At 45.9% G+C, this 23373-nt stretch overlaps 1 protein-coding gene across 3 annotated transcripts in view; it reads left to right on the top strand.

The window, feature by feature from the left end:
* ENPP6 (ectonucleotide pyrophosphatase/phosphodiesterase 6) overlaps positions 1–22946 on the top strand; it is a 69601-nt gene extending 46655 nt beyond the window's left edge. The window contains exons 3-8 of one of the 3 annotated variants that reach the window (XM_053584669.1): positions 4762–4873; positions 7896–8037; positions 8222–8401; positions 10793–10930; positions 14234–14357; positions 17921–22946. In XM_053584669.1, coding sequence (XP_053440644.1) covers positions 4762–4873; positions 7896–8037; positions 8222–8401; positions 10793–10930; positions 14234–14357; positions 17921–18126 — 902 coding nt within the window. In that variant the 3' untranslated portion in view covers positions 18127–22946. The remainder of the gene's footprint in view (positions 1–4761; positions 4874–7895; positions 8038–8221; positions 8402–10792; positions 10931–14233; positions 14358–17920) is intronic. The other 2 variants (XM_053584686.1, XM_053584677.1) reach the window with 2 other exon arrangements.
* Positions 22947–23373: the final 427 nt, after the last annotated feature.

A 23373-nucleotide genomic window follows, 5' to 3' on the forward strand; every position in this document is an offset into this window, starting at 1 on the left:
AAGACCAAGCAAGCTGAGTTTTGAATCATCTTAATCCCTGATCAAACCTGCTCTGGGCGAGGTGCGGTGGCTCATGGCTTTGATCCCAGCACTCTGGGAGGCCAAGATGGGAGGATTGCTTGAGCTCAGGAGTTCGAGACCAGCCTGAGCAAGATCAAGACCCCATCTCTACTAAAAATAGAAAAACTAGCTTGGCATTGTGGTGAGCACCTGTTGTCCTAGCTACTCAGGACACTGAAGCAGGAGGATCTCTTAAGCCCAGGGGTTTGAGGTTGCTGTAAGCTATGATGACACCATGGCACTCTACCCAGGGCAGCAGAGTGAGACTCTGTCCCCCCAAATAAAAAATAACCTACTCTAGATTAAACTGGTTTGCCCGTAGCCTGAGTGCCCACCATAAGCAAACATACATTCTCCATTAGAAGATAACGTATGGGCTTGGCGCCTGTAGCTCAAGCAGGTACGCCAGCCACATATACCAGAGTTGACAGGTTCGAATCCAGCCCGGGCCTGCCAAACAATAATGACAACTACAGCCAAAAAATAGCTGGGTGTTGTGGCGGGCACCTATAGTCCCAGCTACTTGGGAGGCTGAGGCAAAAGAATCACTTAAGCCCAAGAGTTTGAAGTTGCTGTGAGCTGTGACACCACGGCACTCTGCAGAGGGCAACACAGTGAGACTCTGTCTCAAAAAAAAAAAAGAAAAAAAAGAAGAAGAAGATAACATGTGGGTGTCAAATGATATCTACAACTTTTATATATAATAAATAGCATTGAAGTCTCAAGAATAGCAGAAACTACCTTGGGTCAAATGAACAACCGTTAGATTAGACCTATTCTAAAGCTATAAAAATGAGACAAAATGGTATTTATGCAAGAACAGACAAAAGACTCTAAGAGTAAGGGTTGGAGATCTTTAAAATATACCCATAAATATATGGTCCAATATCTGATTTATGCCAGGAATGACAATGCTGAGCGGTAATAAAAGATGGTCTTCTCAAAAAGATTTATATTTCAAAAATATAAATCATAAAAGGTAAAAATTCTAGAGGAAAATCTTCATGACTTTGGATAAGAAAAATATCTTTTAAGCAGGAAAAAGTAGCACTAATATACAAAGATGATAAAGTAGACATTCAAATGAGAAGCTTCTCTTCATGAAAGTACACCATTAAGAAGGGCAAAAATGGATTACAAAGTGGAGGGAAACATGAGACAAACGAAAGGTTCCACACCTGGAATATATGCAGAATTCCCATAAATACAAAAGAAAAAGTTAACTCACTGGAAAAATATGGAAGAGATTTGAGCTGACTCTTAACATAAGTGGATATTCAAGTGGTCAGTAAACACATGGAAAGATTTTCAACACCATTAGTTATTAGAAAAAAATGCAAAAAAAAAAAATTACAATGTGGTAACTCTTCATACCTCTGTGAGGGTTAGTTTTATGGGTCGACTTGACAGAGGGTGCCCAGATTAGATGTGACTTCTGGGGGTGCCCCGAGGGTATTTCCTGATACATTAGCATTTGAATCTGCAGACTCAGGAAAGCAGAGCCCTCCCCCAAAGGTGGGCAGCCACCAGCCAATCCTTTGAGGGATGGAATAGAACTGATACCCAGGAAGGAAGAATTGGCCCTTTTCTGCCTGACTCCCGCAGCTGAGACATGGACCTTCTGCTGTCAGAGCGCCTAGTTCTCAGGCCTGCAGACGGAATTAAAGCCACCAGCTTCCAGGAACCTCCAGCCTGCAGATGACAGATCACAGGGCTTCTCAGCCTGCATAACTGTGTGAGCCAGTTCCTCATCGTGAATCTATTTATATGGGTGTGTGTGGATTTACCACTGCTCCCGTTTCTCTAGACCAGTAATTTTCAACTGGTGTGCCGTGAAACTTTTCAAAGATCATTAATTAAATTATTTTTGAAAGAAATTGGAAGCACAGTAAGTTGTTTTTTCTTTTTGAGACAGAGTCTCATTCTATCCCCTTGAGTAGAGTGCCGTGGTGTCATACCTCACAGCAACCTCAAAATCCTGGGCTCAAGTGATCATCCTGCCTCAGCCTCCTAAGTAGCTGGAACTACAGGAGCCCACCACAGTCACCCAGCAAGTTTTTCTATTTTTAGTGGAGACAGAATCTCGCTCAGGCTGGTGTCGAACTCCTGAGCTCAAGGGATCCTCTCACCTCAGCCTCCCAGAGCGCTGGGATTATAAGCTTGAGCCATCAGGCCTGCCCAGCTTTCCTTTTTTTATAGAGTATTAGATGGACAGGGAGAAGGTGATTGGAATGTCTTCTGTTAAAGCCCAGAAAGTCTACCAAACCAGTCACCACTTCAATTTTTACTCTCACTCTTTTATAGACACAAATATGATTTAAATATTTCCCAAAGTATTTACATACTTTATTTATATGTATACATATATATAAATTCTAAAATATTATGCCAATAAATACAAAGACATAATTATTTTAATGCTGCACGGTGCGTCATAATGTTGCTATACTATCATTTAACCAGACCTTTATTAGCAAATGTTCAAACTGCTTCACAATGTTATTTTACAAATAACATTTAAAAAATATGTTTGTATATACAGGGTGTCCATAAAGTTCATGTGTAATTTAAATTGCACACAGACTTTATGGACACCCTGTACAACTTTATTTTCTTAGACTATATTCCTAGAAGTGGTTTGGAAAGCGAAGCATGTCTACAAAAAGCTGTGGTCTCAATGAATGAGAGTGATCCAGGGATACACCCCAAGACCCATGCCTGATCTTGATATTTTTGAAACACAGATTTTGGTCCATGGTGGACAATGGCATTGATTTAAGGCTGGGCACATTGGTTGAAGCCTGTAATCCTCTGGGAGGTGGGTGGACTGCTTGAGCTTAGAAGTTCGAGACCAGCCTGAGCAAGAGTGAAACCCTGTCTCTATTAAAAATAGAAGAACTAGGCTCCGCACGTGTAGCTTAGTGGCTAGGGCACTGGCCACATACACCAGGGCTGGTGGATTCGAATCCAGCCCGGGCCTGCCAAACAACAACAATAAAAAAAAATAGCCAGGCATTGTGGTGGGCCCTTATAGTTCCAGCTACTTGGGAGTCTGAGGCAAGAGAATAGCATAAGCTCAAGAGTCTGAGGTTGCTGTGAGCTGTGACGCCACAGTACTCTACTGAGGGCAACATAGCAAGACTCTGTCTCTAAAAATAAATAAATAAATAAAAATAAATCCAACTACTTATGGATTAAAAAGAAACTCTTATGGGACTTGATGTAAACAGGGATGACAACTTTACTGACAGATTAGTTAATAACAATAGTGAAAATTCTACATTTCAAAACCTCAGGGAGATGCATTTTCTTTTAGGTCAGAAACAAATCAGGAATGTTGCTATCACCACTGTAATTTATTGTTACAGAATTTCTCATCAAATCAAGAACAAGAAATAAGGAAGAAATGAATTCTGGAAAGTGGCAAAATACTCACACTCCTCCATGACACGCACAACACACGCCAACACAGAAACAAAATTTCACCAGATTACGGACAATAAACACTAATACTTCTTTCTTCTTTCTCCTTCTCCTTCTTCCTCTTCCTCCTCCTCTTCCTCTTCTTCTTCTTTTTTAGACAGTCTCACTCTGTCCCTCTGGGTAGAGTGCTGTGATTTCACAGCTCACAGCAACCTCAAACTCTTGGGCTCAAGTGATCCTCCTGCCTCAGCCTCCTGAGTAGCTTGGAACTATAGGCACCCACCACCACCACGCCCGGCTAGTTTTTTTTCTAGTGGAGATGGGGTCTCTTCTCGCTCAGGCTGGTCTTAAACTCCTGAGCTCAAGCCATCCTCCACCTCGGCCTCCCAGAGTGCTGGGATTCCAGGTGTGAGCCACCACACCCAGCCACCTTTGATTCTTTTACTTCATATTGGGAGAGACAGGGTCATGGCTCAGAACCCTTTAACTCATTGATTGTCAGCTTGCTAATCTAGTGGACTATTTCTAAATCCACAGGATAGTGAAATCTGTATTTTATAATTCTTTGACCAATCAGATGTTACCTAATACTTGATTCTAGAATAAGCAAAAGTACGTTGGAAAACTTAGTTGCCGTGAAAAACCCGTAAAGAAAGACCTATGCAGTGGCTCAGGCCTGTAATCCTAACACTCTGGGAGGCCAAGGCAGAAGGATTGCTTGAGCTCAGGAGTTCTAAACCAGCCTGAGCAAGAGAAAGACCTCATCTCTACTAAAAATGGGGAAACTAGCCAGGTATAGAGGCAGGTGCCTATAGTCCCAGGTACTCAGGAGGCTGAGGCAGGAGGATCACTTGAGCCCAGGACTTTAAGGGTGCTGTGAGCTATGATGATGCCATAGCACTCTACCCAGGGCAACAAAGTGAGACTCTGTCCCGAAAAAAAAAAAAAAAGTTTTAAAAAACCCAAGAGAAAAACGTTTTAATTGAGGTATTTGTGTGTACTAATTTTTTGTTTCAAATTAAGAAAGATAGCCATTATCCAACCTTTGTCTGTCTCTGCCTAGGACGCCAGTCTGCATAGGAATAACATCTGAGAACCTCTGCTCCAGTTAAGCAAAATAACAGTTAAATATACCTCCTATCAGCAATAAGTTATTTTAGTTCATGAAAATATTTTTTAAAGCCTTATTTTGACTAATGGTGTTTACTTCTTGAAATAGGCTCATAGTGCTACCTCGGTTATTGAAGAGTAACTGTTTGCCATCTTTTTCTTTCTTAGGCTGCGAGGTTGAGATTCTTGGTGTCAGACCTACTTACTGCCTAGAATATAAAAATGTCCCAACGGATATCAATTTTGCCAATGCTGTCAGTGATGCTCTTGACTCGTTCAAGTAAGTGTCCTGAATTCTTAGCCACATCATTGTTCTTCCTTGTTTCTGGGACCGGTCATGGACCAGAAAGGTCCATGAATTAAGAAGGCTCAGTGGTGGTGAAATGATGTCTCAGAGCGCTGGGGAGACTCTTGCCTGGTGACTGTTAACCGATGGTAGGAGATAATTGTGAGCAAGTGATTTCACTTTTGTGGGGCTGATGTCTGGAAATGTTTAACGGAGAACAAGAAAGCCCCAGGGGTTTGGGACCTCCTTTTTTATGTTACTGGACAATGGAGAAGCAGTATAAATGTCAGCACTTCCCTAATAATGATTTTGGGAACAATTGTATCGCAGAAAATCTTAGTAAGTATTTGGCAAAAAGGGAGGGCCTGTGGTCAGATAACTTTGGAGAATTGCCCATGCTTCACCTTCTTGGGTAGCACATCAGCTTATTAGAACATAGAATCGGCTGGGTGTGTGGCTCCTTGTATTCTAGGTGACCGAGGCAGGTGGATTGCCTGAGCTCAGGAGTTCAAGACCAGCCTGAGCAAGAGCGAGACCCTATCTCTACTAAAAATAGAAAAACTAGCTGGGCGTGATGGCAGGTGCCTGTAGTCTCAGCTACATGGGAGGCTGAGGCAGGAGGCTTGCTTGAGCCTAAGAGTTTTGAGGTTATTGTGGGCTATGATGGTGCCACAGCACTCTACCAAAAAAAAAAAAATGACATAGAATATTTTCTCTCTCCCACATGTGGAATCATGACACACAGTTTGAAAAAAATGTACTCAGGGCAAGTGAGACTCTGTCTCAAATCAGGAAATGCTACCCTGAAGAGCACCTTACAAACATCAGCTCGTTCAAAACCTAGCATGACCCTTTGAGTAGGTTTTTCTGTCGGAAGAGGCCTAGACACTTTTGCAGCTCATCTGAGACCTCCAGGTCAGTGAGGAGTGAAGCCAAGAGTTTCACCCCAGATTTGGCTAGTTCAGATGCCACCCCAGTCGAAAGATAACTTGCAAAATTGGAACTTGATCATGTGTTTACTACCTCTCTGTATGAGGATTATGCCAAAGTTCAACTTAATTTCTCCCTGAGGGGAGTCAGGAGCATGATGAAGCTGGTTAAAAGGAAAACGTGAGACACACAAACAGGTGGCCAGACTTGGTGGTGGCTCACACCTGCAATCCTAGCGCTCTCTGAGGCTGAGGCGGGTGGGTCACTTGAGCTCAGGAGTTCAAGACCAGCCTGAGCAAGAGCAAGACCCCGTCTCTACTAATAACAGAAAAACTAGTCAAGCATGGTGGCAGGTGCCTGTAGTCCCAGCTACTTGGGAGGCTAAGTTAGGAAGATCACTTGAGCCCCAGAGTTTGAGGTTCCTATGAACTATGATGATATCACTGTACTCAGGGCAAGTGGGACTCTGTCTCAAAAAAAAAAAAAAAAAAGGCATTCTTACCTTTCAGGGTGTTTTTGAGGATTAAATAAGGTAATACATGTGAAAGTCCTCAGCTTAGAGCCTGGCCCACAGGCACTATTTTGTGTCAAGCGCTTACTGTCACTAAACATTTGGCCAACAGCTGCAGAAACCAGAGCTCAGATACAAGGGATAATAAAACATCAGGTAAGGTAGAAGAATCTCACAAATTAGAGAGGGAAAAGGACACTGAGGTGGGTAGTTACAGCCTACAGTAAGAAATGGGCCATGGGCGGTACCTGTGGCTCAAAGGAATAGGGCGCCGGCCCCATATGCCGGAGGTGGCGGGTTCAAACCCAGCCCTGCCCAAAAACTGCAAAAAAAGGAAAAAAAAGAAATGGGCCAGAAGTGGCCCTCAAGTGTGTGAGGCACACACTAAGGCCACCAGGTCTAGCCTCAGGGCAGCAGAGGAGGCAGTGTCTCCCCTGCGGCCCAAAGGGTGACCCTGGTCAGGTAAGTCAAGCTCTCTTGACCCCAAGGCTCTCCCTCCACCTCAGGGCATCCAAGGCATTCCTCTGCTCCCAAGTGCTGGGCTGGGAGCCTTTATAGGGAAACCAAGCCAGTTCGTGCATTTGTGTCTTTAAATTACATATAGGAAAAAAAGGTACAGTGTAGTTTTTCAAGAGAAATCAGGCAACCTGCCAAGAATATTCGTTATTAACCCTTGTAAAGTCCAAGCAGAGAAATTAGCTGTCCTTTATTTTCCACTGCTTCATCTCATGTTGTCCACTGGTGGGGAAAGATGAGCTTGGCCCAGCTAGTGAGGGATGGAGCCAGGAACTGTCATCATCATCATCACTGTGGTTGTCATCATTCTGGTCTATTTCAGGTGCTTTATGGGCAGAGTGTGGGCAAAGCTAGAGCTGGGCAGGGGACCCTCGGTGGCAAGTGCTCTGTGGAGAATGGGGAGCTCACTTCCAGGCACTCCCCTCCACCTGGGGCTCTGCCCCGCCTCCTCTGTCACTAGTCCCCAGGCACTCTGCACCCAGCCTTGAAGGTGAAATAGTTTGGAGTTTTATATCAACACTCTGGCCCAGAGGACAGTTTTGTCAGCACCAGGTCTTCCTGGGCCCTGGAAGTGTGGACTCCTAGATGTGGACTCCTAGAATCCACTCTATGTCCACATCGGGGCTGATCTCACACATGTCCCCATGATGCAGATTCTGGGGTGTCTGCTGATGTCACCCCAAAACCCATTTGCCCTCCTCCTGCAGGGCTGCTGAAGTAATGCTGTTTCTTATTCTTGCCCGACCTGGTGGCGCTGGCAGATGGTAAGGGTGGAGGTGTGAAAACCAGCTTCTGCCTGGAACCACATCGTCCCCCTCCTTGAAGCACTATGAACAATGCCATAGAGTTGAGAGGGGGTGACAGGAGACATGCTCTGTGACATTCACCATCCAGGAGCCGAGGGCTGGCAATGTGTGTTTCCACATGCTTGTTTTTCCCTCAGAGCTCCCCATGGGCAGGGCTCAGGGGATGTGAGCACCTTGTCAGAGGCCTGGGGGTGGCAGGGGAACGGGCTGGCAGGGCCCTCTCAGCTGCTCCCCTCCCTCCCGTCCCTTCCAGGAGTGGCCGCGCTGACCTGGCAGCCATATACCATGAGCGCATCGATGTGGAAGGCCACCACTATGGCCCTTCATCTCCTCAGAGAGAGGACGCCCTCAAGGCTGTGGACACAGTCCTGAAGTACATGACCACGTGGATCCAGGTGACCTGATGTAACGGTGCCCGGTCTGCCCTTGTCCCCTGATACTCTGCTGGTCCTCCCTCTGTCCCCCGCGTCTTCCTCCTCTTCCTCCTTCTTTTTATGTTGAGATAGAGTCTTAGTCTCATCTGAGTACAGCACTGTCTCTCTCTCTCTGCTATAACGACGGCCCTTGTGCACCCCACAGGACCGGGGCCTGCAGGACAACCTGAATGTCCTCATTTTCTCAGACCATGGAATGACGGACATCTTCTGGATGGATAAAGTGATTGAGCTGAACAAGTACATCAACCTTGACGACCTGCAGCAAGTGAAGGACCGCGGGCCTGTCGTGAGCCTCTGGCCGGCCCCTGGGAGACACTCTGAGGCAAGGGCCCCAGGACAGTGGGCAGGGAGCAGAGCACACCCTCGTTTGCCACCACTCTGGGCTTTGTCAGTTTCCCACAGTCTTAATGCAAACTGGATCATCTGCTCCCTGAGGCCAAGCCTCCAACGCTGCAGACAACCTTGTCTGCCTCTCAGACCTGAGTAACCCCCTCTAGCCATTCGGCTTCCCTGTCTCCATTTTTAATTTTTTAAAGTCGGCATCATGGTGTTGGCCTCACTGACCGCTATGCAAATTAATTATGAAGGATGTGCGCTGCTCAGCATATGTGCACTCAGGCAAATCTTACTAAAGCAACACTTCTCAGGCCAGACTGGGGACTGGCCCCTGCAAAAGGAGTTTGCTCTTTTCCTGGAGGAATGCTGCCCGGCTGATCTGGGGGTGGGGTGGGACTGGAGAGAGGGTGCTGAGTGAAGGGAGCAGAGGCCAAGTGTGTTGGAGCTCAGCGATTATCTCTGGAGCCACAAATTCCAGCTCTGGCATTAGCCAGAAGCCAGACAAGCTACCCACCCGGGCCCCTCTGCCTCTCTGTGTGTGCTTGCAGTGACGGGGTCACAGCTGCCTTCCACGTAGAAGTGTGCTGAGCCCACTGCAAGACCGCATGTGTCAGTCACGGGGGACGTCCCCAAGAAGGGTGTGGTTGCACCCCACAGCATGCAGACAAGGGGCAAAGCCTCACGCCCACAGTCTTTGCCTGCAGGAGCTCAGCACCCTGAGAAGACTGGACCTCCACTTTAAACAATCTAATAATCAGCGGGACTGGGAACCACCCTAAGGAAACGAGGCAGAGCACGTGGCTCCTCTGGCTGACTGCTCAGCCTAAGGGTTCCTAGTCATCTTCCACCTTTGTGGCTTCATCTATTCCCAGATAAAACTGATCTGTACCAGGAAGCAGCTGTCTTCCTGGGGGTAAGAGAGGCTGCTGCTGGGAAATGGTGCCAGCCACAGGGATGCGGGGAATAGGTTCTGGGCCTCCATCCTCACGGCAGTGGGGCATTTGACTCTGGACTGTCATGGTATCAATGGAAGCCAGAGGCCCCCCCTTTGAGCTGGAGAGACACCCCTCCTCGCCCCCTTCCCCACTCCCATATGGGATCTGCCCATTTTGGGGTGGAGGAGCACAGTGGCCCACGATGTCTGTCTGGGTCCCCAGCCTGTCTGGGTCCCCAGGAGCCACACTTACCCTTTTTCCTCAGACTCCACAGTCAGAAAGTACAGGAGCAAAATGTGTTCATACAATGTCCCCATGAACTGCCTAATGTGAAACCAGGAGGAATATTTTACACATTGGCAGGTTCTTGAAAAGAAGTTCTGGCTTTTTTGGCAAGGAGGATCGTCTTTGCCTCCAATTTGGCACTTAGGAATGTGCAGCCCCCAGAATGCTCGGGCCTCAGCCGCAGCTGAGCTGGGAAGAGCCAGTCGCCACGTGATGTGTGAGTCAGGAGCTGCCAACAGCCCAAAGCAGTTGGTAGATTATTCAAAAGTAGGGGCTGTGTTTTAGCAACAGTTTGTCATGTGACGGACACAACAGTTTGTGAGAGCTATTGGGTGTCACCAGCTTTTTCACTTACACAAAAGCATTCTATAAATGCACCCTACTTGTCTTCAGAACTCTGGATTTTCTTAAGTAGGAAATCATAACTCCTGGAGCCATCAGAAATCCTCTACTAAGTCATTTTTTGGAGTTGAGTTGATAAACTCATCTTACATTCAGTTACATCCAGGAATTTGGGTCAAAGTTAACATCAAACAGTTGATTTTAATTTTAGCCATAAATATTTAAGCTGCTGGTAATATGAAAAGAATGTACAACATTTACATCTTCATCATAAAATTAGGGAACCCTTTCTGGAATGGCCAGCAGAGTGAGGTCTGACAATTAAGTTCATGAATTCATTCTAGAAAAAGTGCTTTGGGGCTGTAATCCTAGCACTCTGGGAGATCAGGGCAGGAGAATCCCTTGAGCTCAGGAGTTTGAGACCAGCCTAAGCAAGAGCGAGACCCTGTCTCTATTAAAAACTGAAAAAACTAGCCAGGCATGGTGGCAGGTGCCTATAGTTCCAGCTACTTGGAAGGCTGAGGCAAGAGGATCACGTGAGCCCAGGAGACTGAGGTTGCTATGAGCTATGATGCCAAGGCACTGTACCCAAAGCGACAGGGACTCTGTCTCAAAAAAATAAAAATTAAATTAAATTTTAAAAATTGCTTTGAAGGGTGAACCAGGTGCTGGCATAGCTTCCAAAGTGGAGTACTTCAAAGGTGACCCTAGTTAGGTAGGTAGCACTTTTTCTAGGATGAGTTGATGAACTTCATTATCAGACTTCGTGTTTAAGAAACAGAGTGCCAAACCAGTCACACTTGATTTCTCCGCAGGTATATAACAAGCTGAGCGCTGTGGGACACATGACTGTGTACGAGAAGGAAGCCATACCAAGCAGGTTCCACTATAAGAAAGGGAAATTTGTCTCTCCTTTGACGTTGGTGGCTGACGAAGGCTGGTTCATAGCTGAGGTAAGAATAGAACGTGCCACAGGTTATTCAGTATGCAAATTCCATCCGACAGTCCAAGACAAACGTTACTCGGCTTTACACGTGAGAGGCTTTTCCACTGAAGCATCCCTCAGCACATCACTGCCTTCTTTGGAGAATCAAAAACCCTGCTGCTGGGACTCTGTAGACATAACTGTGGCTGTGAACCCATAGTCCTGGTTTAGACTTCCTGGCTCCAGACTCACCTTGTTTTAACAAACACGCCTTAACTCGATTACCCAAGCTCGCAACATAACCTGTTCAGTTTAAAGTGGAACAATTACTGTGAACCAAAGGGATTGCTCAAGGGCAGACAAAAGCAAGCAAGGGCTCAGCACTGCTTCATCTTTAAAAGAAATGTTTGGCGAACGAGACTCTGTAATCTAGGTCCCTGGCTTGAGAACTTGATTCAGTGGATGTTGTCTTGCATTTTGGGCCCAAACCTTAATTGCCTCGTGCCTGAACGGCTTCACCACCTCCTCCTAGTCTGCATGGTCAGCAGGGAACAAAGAACCCAGCAGCTGTGGCCAGAAACATTGGGGTGGGGTCCAGGGGCCAAGCCAGGCCTATCATCAGCACACAGTAACTTCCATGCCATGTGATTTACAAGGTCTCCAAGAGGGTCCCTAATGCTGTCTTCTCTACAAACCAAAATGCTTCTTTTCACTTTTCACAGAGTGTGATGGTCACCTGGACTGAGGTCAGATTAGGTCCCCACACTGCCATTCACGGTACTTTCCTCAGGGCCTTGCCCTGAACAACAAGCCAACGAGTAGGTCCCCTTGAGTATGTGCCTTGCCATTTTTTAATTTCTTTTTCCTTGAGTGCCTGGGTAGAGTGCTGTTTTGTCATAGCTCACAGCAACCTCAAACTCCTGGGCTCAACCCATCCTCCTGCCTCAGACTCCCAAACAGCTGGGACTACATGCACCCACCACACTTGGCTAGTTTCTCTATTTTCAGTAAAGATGGGGTCTCACTCTTGCTCTGGCTGGTCTTGAACTCCTGAGTTCAAGGGATCCTCCTGCCCCCATCTCCCAGAATGCTGGGATTACAGGCGTGAGCCACTGTGCCCAGCCTTTGCCTTGTCATTTTAAGAAAAACTAGTGGAGTGGTGCCTGTGGCTCAGTGAGTTAGGGCGCTGTCCCCATATCCAAGGGTGGTGGGTTCAAACCCAGCCCCAGCCAAACTGCAACAAAAAAATAGCCGAGTGTTGTGGCAGGCACCTGTAGTCCCAGCTACTTGGGAGTCTGAGGCAAGAGACTCACCTAAGCCCAAGAGCTGGAAGCTGCTGTGAGCTATAACACCACAGCACTCTACCAAGGGTGATAAAGTAAAACTCTGTCTCTAAAAAAAAAAAAAAAAAAAAGAAAGGAAAGAAAAACTAGTGGATTTATATATGACCAGACAGACCTCAAATTACCTCTGGGCTAAGTTTTCACCATTGTATGAATGTGTTTATTGTAGAGTTCAGAGTGTAATCAGGACCTTAGTCTTCATCTCCCTTTGTCCTGTTTGTGTTTGGGGGACACACACATGACTGGGGTCCTAACCGGTTAACAGCAAACACGCTCTACCCTGTGCTTCGGGATTCACTGCCTCAAAGACTGTGAAAGGGAGAAGCAACACATTCAATTAGCTGAGGAAGCTAAACTGGGAGGTGTTGTGACCATCACCACAGTCAGATAAAGAACAGAAAGAAAAAGGTAGAGACTCAGTCAGTTAATGAAGCATTCCCACGGAAAACACAGGCCACAGCTAGAGAAGGAGGGTGGAGCGATGATGGAAATGCAGGAAACAGAAAGATTTGGAAAGCAGCAATGAGAGGGGGCGATTTATAGGGTGAGACGGGATGGGTGTGCAATGCAATATGACAGCTAAATGGGCACATCAGGGCTGGGCCCCACAGCCAGCGCCGTCTGCAGACCAGACCACTCGCTGAGCACCTAGTGGGGACAGGAACTTTGCACACAGTTATACCGTCCCCACAGAGGCCCCAGCAAGGCAGGGGTCACCATCCTCATCTTCAGCAAGGAGACCAAAGCTCATAGAAGTGGAGTAGCCAGCCAGGATCACATAGCCAGAAAGTGGCCGCTGGAATTCACCCCACACTGACCCAGTTCCAAAGCTTCTTGGGTGCTTTGCGTTTGGCCACACTGAGTGAGAAAGCAAGAGACTAGGGGGGACCTTGCTGTCTGGTGCTGGCAGCAGTGCTGTGGTGACCTCTGGCTGTGAGCAATGGAAGGTGCACAAGGACCTAGTGGCAGACGACTCCAGGCCTGTGTGATATCAGCTGTGTGATCAACCGCTCTGTGCCAGAGTCCCTTCAACTACAGAATGGGGGAAATAATCACTCTGAGATTTTTTTTTTCTAGAAAGAGTCTCACTCTGTCACCCAGGCTGGAGTGCCATGGTGTCATAGCTCACAGCAACCTCAAACTCTTGGACTCAAGTGATCCTCTTGCCTAAGACTCCTGAATAGCTGGGACTACAGATGCCCACCACACCTGGCTAGATTTCTATTTTAAGTAGAGACAGGGTCTTGCTCTTGTTCAGGCTGGTCTCAAACTCCTGAGCTCAAGGGATCCTCCTGCCTCAGCCTCCCAGAGTGCTGGGATTACAGGTGTAGCCACCTCACCTAGCCACAATCCCAGTTTTATTAGAAAAGGTACAGCTTAGGAAGAGCTATAGGAAAGATCTGCACAGAGCAAAGTTTAGGAGGGGAGGACGCAGAGCTCCTCGTCTCCAGAAGCCCCTTTCTGTGGATGTCCCAGTGGAGGTACCTGTGAGCTCAGTCTCCAGAGCCTCTCCTGTCCCCTGGGTTGGCTCCTCTGGTGACCAGCCCCACCCTGAAGCTACCTGTCCCCAGCCCCACTGCATGGCTCATCTCAGTAACATCGCCTCAGGGTGGGGCAAAGGAGCGTATTATGTATAACACAAGACACTCGACCACTCAGCAAACTCCACGGGTTTTAGGGGCTCTAGGTCAGGACCCTGGCACAAAGACCAAACATGTATTTATCACACCACTGATACACTTGACTAGCCTTCTGTCACTCACATGGCTCTCAAGCTGCTCACGAGACAGTTCAGCTCTTCTGAACTAGGGCTCTCCACTGCCCAAGAGCCAAGATGGTTGGAGGACAGGGCGAGGGAGCCGAGGCTGTGTCCCCCCAACCAGGGGCGCTGGGGAAGATGTCCCACAGTGAGTAGCTGTCTGCAGCAGACACCCACGCAGTGCCACTGTCCAGACGCAGTGTCATGTAGCTACCTTGCTTGATTTCAGGCTCGGGAGACGCTTCCGTTTTGGATGAACAGCACTGGTAAGCAGGAAGGCTGGCAGCGCGGGTGGCACGGGTATGACAACGAGCTCATGGACATGCGTGGCATCTTCCTGGCCTTCGGACCCGGTAGGTGACTAAATGACCAAATGCTCTCATTCCACCGTTCCCAGGAAGGTGTCTCTAGCCGGGACTAGCAGTGCCAGTGACAGAGCCGCCTTTATGAACCAAGCCGAGCAAGCCCAGCTGAGCCCATGAGGCATCTCTGGCTGGCTTCCTTTCAAATGCTGCTTTGGTTTTGGCAAATACGGCCAAAAACTTTTTCCTTATAAATTTTCAATCCTGAGTGCAGTGGAGAAAATGTATTCCACATGTTTGTGATTTCCTTTTTTTACTTAATTCATCAAAACGTTATTGCACAGCTATCTGATGTCCAGGCTGCCGACAGCTGTGAGTCTCGAAGTTGATGTGATCGCTTCTCAGGGTCTACGGCACACACTCCGAGAGGCCCTTGCAGTTCAGGGCCCAACCAGAAGCTAGGGCATGGTCAAGGCAGGCTGAGGAATGACCTAGAAGCTGACTTTGAGCCAGGATGATTAGAGGTGTCTTGGATGAAAGCAAATTTGCTGTGCTCCCCTTTTCTGGAGACAGAGTCTTGCTCTGTCACCCAGGCTGGAGTGCCATGGTGTCAGCCTAGCTCACACCAACCTCAAACTTCTGGGCTCAAGTGATTCTCCTGCCGCAGCCTCCTGACTAATATTTTTATTTTCACTCTTACTCAGACTGATCTGAACTCCTGAGCTCAAGTGATTGTCCCACCTTGGCCTCTCAGAGAGCTAGGATTTCAGACATGAGCTACTGTGTCTGGCCCCCAATTCAAATTTTAAACAAAGTACCCAAAGCTGTGTTAACTCCAAGTTAAATTCTGGGGGGAGATTTCGTCCACTAGCAGAGGGCTTCATTGCAGGTTCCTTTAAAACTAAAAGGCATCGGTCTTCTATGAACAGAAAGACAACCCCTGATGCAAATGGACAGGGCTAATTGTAAAACGTTCCCAGGCAGATAAGAGTGTTGAGAGCCTCCCATTTCTGGCTCCAATTCTCATGAAAGATTAAACAGCTTTACCCACTGACTGTTTACTGAGGAGAACATTTAGGAGCAAGCCCTTAAATAATGACTGAGCTGCACTCTGAGATAAAGGTTCATGCTTCCTGAACCTTACTTAGGGTGGACGCAAGACATAATTGCAGCTGCCCGGAGATGGCCTTAGAAGTCAGTAAGTCTGGTCTGGCAACGAGCAAGGGAAATAATTCTGGAAGAAAGCCTCTCTCTGGTTAATCCCAGCTTCTAATTTCAACAACCTAATTTTGCCCTCGAGAACTCTTGCACTGGAGATGAGACAGCAGGGCTGTGATTTAGTGAGCTGCCTACAGCCAGCCTCGCTCAGAAAGCAGCTCAGGGCGCCAGGCATGGCCTGCAAAGACTTTTCTCTTTAGGGGACACATTTTCAATATTAAAAAAAAAAAGTAAACCCATGAAAATAACTTGGATTTGCAATGCCACGTTGAGCTAGTGGAGCTTGTCCGGGTCCTCCGTGGTTGGAGCAGGCATTGTTTTGCTATTCAGGAATTTTCTAGGAGATTTCATTGTAGCCTGGATCATCTCTGCATTGAGCCCAAAGTCTCATCCCTGCAGAACAGGAAGCCATGAACTACAGGGTGTGGGAAGGAAAATCCAATTTTCCTTCCTGCTCACGTATCCAGTATTTGGTTTTATCCTTTCAATGTAGAAAGATAATACTTTCTAACATTCTTGTCAGAAGAGCATGGTCTTGGTAAAGTGTTGAGGAAGCGGATTTTTGAAAGGCTTCTTATTGGTCACCACCTCACATGCCCTCCTACTCACACACAGGACAAGGACGTGGCCACCAGTGGTGAGTGGGACTGTCACATTCAGGGCACATGGAAAGTCAGAAGGAGGCTGGGCACCTTCTGGGCACGCCTGTAATCCCAGCACCTGTGAGGCCAAGGTGGAAGGATCCTTTGAGCTCAGGAGTTTGAGACCAGCCTGAGTAAAAGTGAGACTCCATCTCTACTAAAAATAGAAAAATTAGCCAGTTATGGGGGTGGGCATCTGTACTCCCAGCTACTTGGAGCTGAGACAGGAAGATCACTTGAGCCTAGGAGTTTGAGGTTGCTGTGAGCTATGCTGAGGCCAAGGCACTCTAGCCTGGGTGACAGAGTGAGACTCTATCTCCAAATAAAATTACAAAAAAATCAGAAGAAGCAAAACTTGTCACTTAGGAAGTTGCCCTGGATCTAACATACTGTGTGGCAGAGTTTTCTATACATACAGAAAGTCCCCTAGTTACAAACATCTGACTTATATATGACTTTCACTTATGAATGGAAACTATTACAGTAATAGGTAAAATGCCCCATTCTAACTTACATAAATTTGACTTAAGAACGAACCTGCAGAACCTATCTCACTCACAACTCAGGGATTGCTTGTAACTTTTTTCTAATTTGCCATTCCAGCATCTGATCATTTCAGCAAAGCAATTTAAAGATTTTTTCCTAAGATAGAAAACTTGGCTTTACAGCCCCCAAACTACTCTTTTCCTTTAAAAATCTCAGGTAAACCAAAAGCACACGCATAGGCCTTCATCACGGATAAAACCTCCTCCCTGAATTCAACCTTAGTGTGGCCCTAGGTATTTTGTTGGAAGGTCTACTTTGGAACCTAAAAGTGAAGTTGCTTACGAATATCCCCAAAGTCTTCTATTTACTATTGAAATGGACAAGTGCTTTGAATTTAGCATCTTATTTGCCTCTTGTGGAGAAGATGTATTTGTTTAAAATCCCTTCAAGATTGTACAGTCACTTTCAGTGCCTCTTACTCTGCTGCAAGTGGCCAGCCCGTCCTGCTTGTCCCACAACCCACGAGTTCAGTGCTGACTCTGGCAGCGTCACCCTATTCTCCTCCATCAGGTCACTCAGGGCCCTCACTTGTATCTCTTCTTCCAGTACCAGTCTGCTTATTTCCACATGGCTAATTTATTTTATCTGTCAGTGAAAGGCTCCCTAAGAATTTTCCATTGACCTTTTGTAATGTGTTTAGGAAGCTATGGTCCCTGCTGCTGAACTAGCCAGCCCCAAGGAAACTGCATGGTTTCACATTCCATCAAGACCTATGACATGAAAGTAGAGTAACCATTCTTGAGTCTGGAGGGGTCTCTGCAGTAGAAATTGGCACCCTGTATGGACTGGTGTTCTGGAAGATGAGCAGACCATAATTTGGTTAAGGGGAGCTCAGTAAGACAGTGTGTGACCACCAGACTCCCCAGCCCTGCAGACATGGGGCAGCTTCAGAGGGCCTTTCTGAACAGGAAGGCCTGTTTCACAAAGAGACCACAGCTATACACAAAGTCTCTTTGCTGACTTACCTTTAAAGCAGCTCATCTTTTTCTTTCCATAGGAATAGAAAGCTATTCCCTACAAAACATAACCTGGAGTCTTCCAGATGCAATACCCGGTTTGTGACCACTAGGCCACATTTCCTGGTTGGAGCCAATTTCCCAACCCCAAGGTCTCCAGTAGCCTGAATGCAATTCCTCCACCACGTGACTCAGCACCCCCTGTGCTCTGCTGGAGGCTCCAACAGCTTGTTTGTTTGCTTTTCCATTTCAGATTTCAAGTCCAACTTCAGAGCCGCTCCGATCAGATCAGTGGATGTCTACAATGTCATGTGCCATGTGGCAGGCATCGCCCCCCTACCCAACAATGGGTCCTGGTCCCGCGTGCTGTGCATGCTGAAGGGCCCGGCCAGCGCCGCCCAGCCAGGCCCGCCGAGCAGCTGCGTCCTGGCCCTGATTCTGCTCCTACTGTTTGCATAACTGAGCGCTGCTTGTCCCAAAACACTGTCAGAAAGTCTGCCTCCAAAGTGGAATGATTTTCATTTTCTGTGTAAATAATAGCTTAATTAACACAATCAAGGCCATAAAAATCGTAAATTTATTATTTTTGGATGATTCCATACATGAAAGCTCCTACTTCTTTAAAAAAAAAAACTTTGTTTTTCCCAAAGGGAGGAAAAATCCTAGCCTTTCATTTGTTCAGCTAATTTTTCCCTTTCTTTTCATATAGTTACTCAGGATGAACTATCTGAGCAGAGGCCTGCTCCTGCAGCAGCCTCTCTGAGAGGACACTGCATGGTCATTCCGGGCCCCTCTCCGTCCTGCCTTGTACAAAGTGGCCCTCAGGCCTCATGTCTGTTCCCTGGCCACTCTCAAGAGCTGTCCTCAGGGTCTGTTGCCATAATCTTGGACTATGAGAGCAAAAGTTACTGTTTGTTTCTGACCCAGATTGTGGAATTTTTTCATTGCATACAAAGTCCCAGAAAGGATGTTATCTTAGCATGAATCACCCCCAATCAAACAAAAAAAATTACTAATCATTGAAGAATTCATAAAACAAGGAGAACGAAAGATGTGGGTCCCCCTCCCTAAGTCTGAGTGTACAGAAGCCTCCAATAGATATGGCCTTCACCTTGCACAGTACACCATGGTCCAAAGCATGCTGACAGATGGATAGGTTGTCTGCCCGCCCACCCATCTGCCTGTGTGGTGTGTCCCCAGACAGTGCCACACTTTGGCTCTGGAGTCAGGGACATCTGATGCGTCATTACAGGCCCAGAAGGGGGTGTTTCACTGATGAGAACATGGATGTGGCAGCAGGCTCTCAGGTCCTTGCTTGGAACAGTGATGTATTAAACACAGGTTTTACACACCGTAGTCCTGAAGCAAGGCTTGCTGAACTACGGCTGAGAGAGTCTTAAAAGTGACACAGAATGCCTAAAGAATGGTGGTGGGTGGGGAATGGGAACCGGGTCCTGGTTCTAACTAACCAGGCATTTTTGATGATCGGGAAAAAAGTTTGGTCACAATGCCACCTCAGAGACCTAAGTTCTTTAGAAACCCTTGAGGAGAACCACTGAGCCTGAGTTGGAATAGTTGAGTTTAGTCACCTAAGTCTGCTGTGAGAGGACTCGTACAACAAGGGACAACTGTATTTCCAGGTGACAAGCCATCGCTATAGGGTGTCCATAAAGTTCGTGTGCAATTTACTACCTTAACCTATTTTAAATGCACGTGGACTTTATGGACACCCGGTATACATGTTTCCTGCTGTTGCCCTGAAGACACATCTGCCCTACACAGGGCACAGCCCCAAGTGAGATTTTTTGTAAGGAAAAGGCAATACCCCAGGTCTCCCCAGATGACGAAGGCTTTATGTGGTGTTTTCCCTTGAAAATGATTCAGCAACGTCTTGAATGGTGACAACAAAGGATCACTGCTTACCAATACTGCATTTACCTGCACAAAGGAGTTCTAAGGATTTATGTAATGTGTTTTTAAAGCTCCAGCAAAGCATCGAATCAGTTGGAAAGAAGGCAAATCGGCCTTTGTTATCTGGCTGAAAGCAAATCAGCACCTTCAAAACCTGGGCAGTAGTTGTTGAAAAAGACGTCTATTGTTCAAAGTTTCTTTTTCCTTAAAGGATAGTGTCCCAGTAAGTCTGGTGGGGCGCTAACTCTTGATTTTTCTCTTTCTCTCTCTCTCTTTCTTTTTTATTTTTTTTTTTGATTCAGAGTCTCATTCTGTCATCCTGGATAGAGTGCCGAGGCACCATAGCTCACAGCAACCTCAAATTCTTGGGCTCTAGTGATCCTCTTGCCTCAGTCTCCCAAGTAGCTGGGACTATAGGTGCCCACCACCATGCCTGGCTAGTTTTTCTATTTTTAGTAGAGACAGAGGTCTCACTCTTGATCAGGCTAGTCTTGAAATCCTGAGCTCAAGTGATCCTGCCTCGGCCTGGGAGTAAAGGAGCCACCCAGTCTAGCTTTTCTCGCTTTTCTTTCTTTTCTTTCTTTCTTTTTTGAGATAGGGTCTCACTATGTCACTGTCAGTACCGTGCTGTGGCATCACAGCTCACAGCAACCTCAAACTATTGGGTGTAAATGATTCTCTTGCCTCAGCCTCCCAAGTAGCTGGGACTACAGGTGCCCACCATCTTTCTTTCTTTTTAAAGACTCACTCTGTCACCCAAGCTAGAGAGCAGAGGCATGATCACAGATCACTACAGCCCTAAACTGCTGGGCTCAAGTGATCCTCCCACCTCAGCCTACTGAATGGCTGGGACTATGGGCACATGCCACCATATTTTTTTGTAGAGATGAGGTCTTGCTATGTTTCCCAGGCTGGTCTCAAACGCCTAACCTCAAGCAATCTTCCTGCCTCGGCTTCCCAAGGTGTCAGGATTACAGGTGGGAATCACCTTGCCCAGACTTGCACAGTTTTGCATTTGATTTTTCTGCTCTGCCATTTTCCTCCTTCACTCCTAGAAAATCTGCAAGTTACATAATAAAATTTTACATTTTTTTGGAAAAAGTATCAGTCAATAAATGATGCTGAAAAAGCGAATAAGAATTAGGTATAAAAGGAATCATGAATACTGGTAAATAATAAAGAAAATTCAGACATTGAGTGGAAACAAAACCTTTTTGCCTTAAATAATTCATACATGTGAATGGCTTGATTATTTGGTTAAAATTTATTCCTTTTTATTTTTGTTTTAAAGTTAAATTGTTCTCCTTAAGAAAATTCTATTTTCTCTAAATGTGTTTCGTTCTGCAGGAGCAAAATTTGCTAGGAATATGCGTATTTATAGACACCTTTCCTCCTGGATTATTTTACAACTTCCCTGCTAATTCCAGGAGGAAAATAATTGGGTTGACCAACCAAAGATAAAAGAAAAGAATGATCTTTAAATTAAGGATGAGCTGAACAGATGCCTTTCCTGCCTGTGTGCCTAATCTCCACAAACTAATCCAATTAAGTTCTGGAGAAGTGAGCCTAAACCAGAATAGGCTCAGGGAATTCTTCTGAACCCACAAGAGTCTTGAATTATAAAGTCCCAGTTCTCTGTATCGTTAAAGGGACCTTGGAAATCCACTTCAGATCTTAGTTTAGTCATAGAGGATAGTTTGCAAACTTTCTGGGCTTTTAAGCATTGTCCAATTCACCTCCTGGGATATAGGTCAGAGGATCTGGGATGAGACAACACTTCTAAGTCATACTAATCTGAGATTTGGGTTTGCTTCAAGGAGAGGTGGGTTCTGACTCCATCCTGGTAGGCCTGAGTTTCCTGAGAGGTATCTCATGATCAGCCAGTTTCTCCAAAGGCTGTTTCTCCAGGGATCCTCAAACTACGGCCCGCGGGCCACATGAGGTGGTGTGATTGTATTTTTTCCCGTTTTGTTTTTTGACTTCAAAATAAGATATGTGCAGTGTGCATAGGAATTTGTTCATAGTTTTTTTTTTTTTTTTAAAACTATAGTCCGGCCTTCCAATGGTCTGAGGGACAGTGAACTGGCCCCTGTTTAAAAAATTTGAGGACCTCTGCTTAGCTGCTGACCTCAGCTAGGTGGAGCTTCCAGCCTTCCTAAACCAAAGTACGTCGGCAAAGACCCCCTGGAGGAATCCAAAAGAGGCAACCTTGGCTTCTCTATGCCTCACTCTTGCTGTCCGACAAACTCAGACATTGTTCAAGACACACAGCTACTGTACGAATTTTCTAAGACAGTGTTTTGCATTTCTGTAAATATCAAGAGATTCCAAATAACTGTGTGTTTTATCTTTGTAAGCAATTTAGGGGCGGCACCTATGGCTCAGTGGGTAGGGTGCTGGCCCCATATACCGAGGGTGGTGGGTTTGAGCCCAGCCCTGACCAAACTGCAACAAAAAAATAGCCGGGCATTGTGGCAGGCGCCTGTGGTCCTGGCTGCTCGGGAGGCTGAGGCAAGAGTATCGCCTAAGCCCAGGAGTCGGAGATTGCTGTGAGCTGTGACGCCATAGCACTCTACCGAGGGCAATGAAGTGAAACTCTATCTCTAAAAAAGAAAACAAAAAAAAAAAATTGCAAGCAATTTATGGTAGACCAAAGTCAGCTACTGTAAACTAATCGTAGAAGAAATTAGGAGGGGGTAACTTTGACAGATTGGTTATGAAATATTTGAAACCTGGTCTTAGGTTTGTGCTAAGGAACCTGTACTCAAGCTGCTTTGAAATCATTAAAATAGCACCTAGCACACAGTACCTCAAATGTTTAATAAATGTCCTATTAATATGTGTTAAAATGAAAAAAAAAAAGAACAAATGTCATTAAGGAGAGTTGCTTAAATCTCAGATATTCTCTCTCTGTGTCTGTAGTTTCTCAAATTAAATGAACTTTCCACTCTAGGCTTGCTACCTTCTCTTATTACCCCACTGACAAGATAATTACAGTTTACTTCATGGACGAACCATACTGTGTATTCTATCCTAGGCTTATAAATTAGACATGGGAAAGAAAGGAAGAAAAAAGAAAAAAAAAGGAAGGAAACAAGGAAAAAGGGAAGGAAGGAGAGAGATTAGATTTTAAATATATTATTCTTATTAAGTTTTTAAACTATAATAGCTTTGTTGAAATTGAATTCACATACCATACAATTCATCTATTTAAAGTGTACAATTCAATAGCTTTTCGTATATTCGTAGAGTTAGGCAACCATCACATAATCAATTTTAGAACATTTTTCATCCCAAAAAGAAACCCCATACCCATTAGTACACTAGTGGTCATGCCTTGCTTCCTTCTACCCCCACCCCCAGGTAACTTCCAAGCTGTTTTATGGCTCTACAGATTTGCCTACTCTGGATATTTTATAAAAATAAAATAACAAATATGTTGTTCTTTGTCGATGGCTCCTTTCACTTAGCGTAATGTTTCCAAGGTGCACTCCTTTCATTCACAAAGAACATTCCACCGTATGGAGACACTGCATTTGCTTCCCCATCCAGCCACTGACAGACATTTGTTTTTTCTCACTTTTCTACATATTATAAATAATGCTGCTCTGAACACTCATGTACACAGTCTTGCGGACATGTTTTCAATGCTCTTGGGAATACCACTAGGAGCAGAATTGCTGGGTCATAGTGTAAGTTTATGTTAAACTTTTGAGGAACTATCAGACTATTTTCCAAACTGGCTGCCCCATTTTGCATTCCCATGAACAGTGTATGAGAGTTCCAATTTCTCTA

Source organism: Nycticebus coucang, chromosome 1 (genome assembly GCF_027406575.1).
Source record: "Nycticebus coucang isolate mNycCou1 chromosome 1, mNycCou1.pri, whole genome shotgun sequence".
In the NCBI taxonomy this organism is placed as follows: domain Eukaryota; kingdom Metazoa; phylum Chordata; class Mammalia; order Primates; family Lorisidae; genus Nycticebus; species Nycticebus coucang.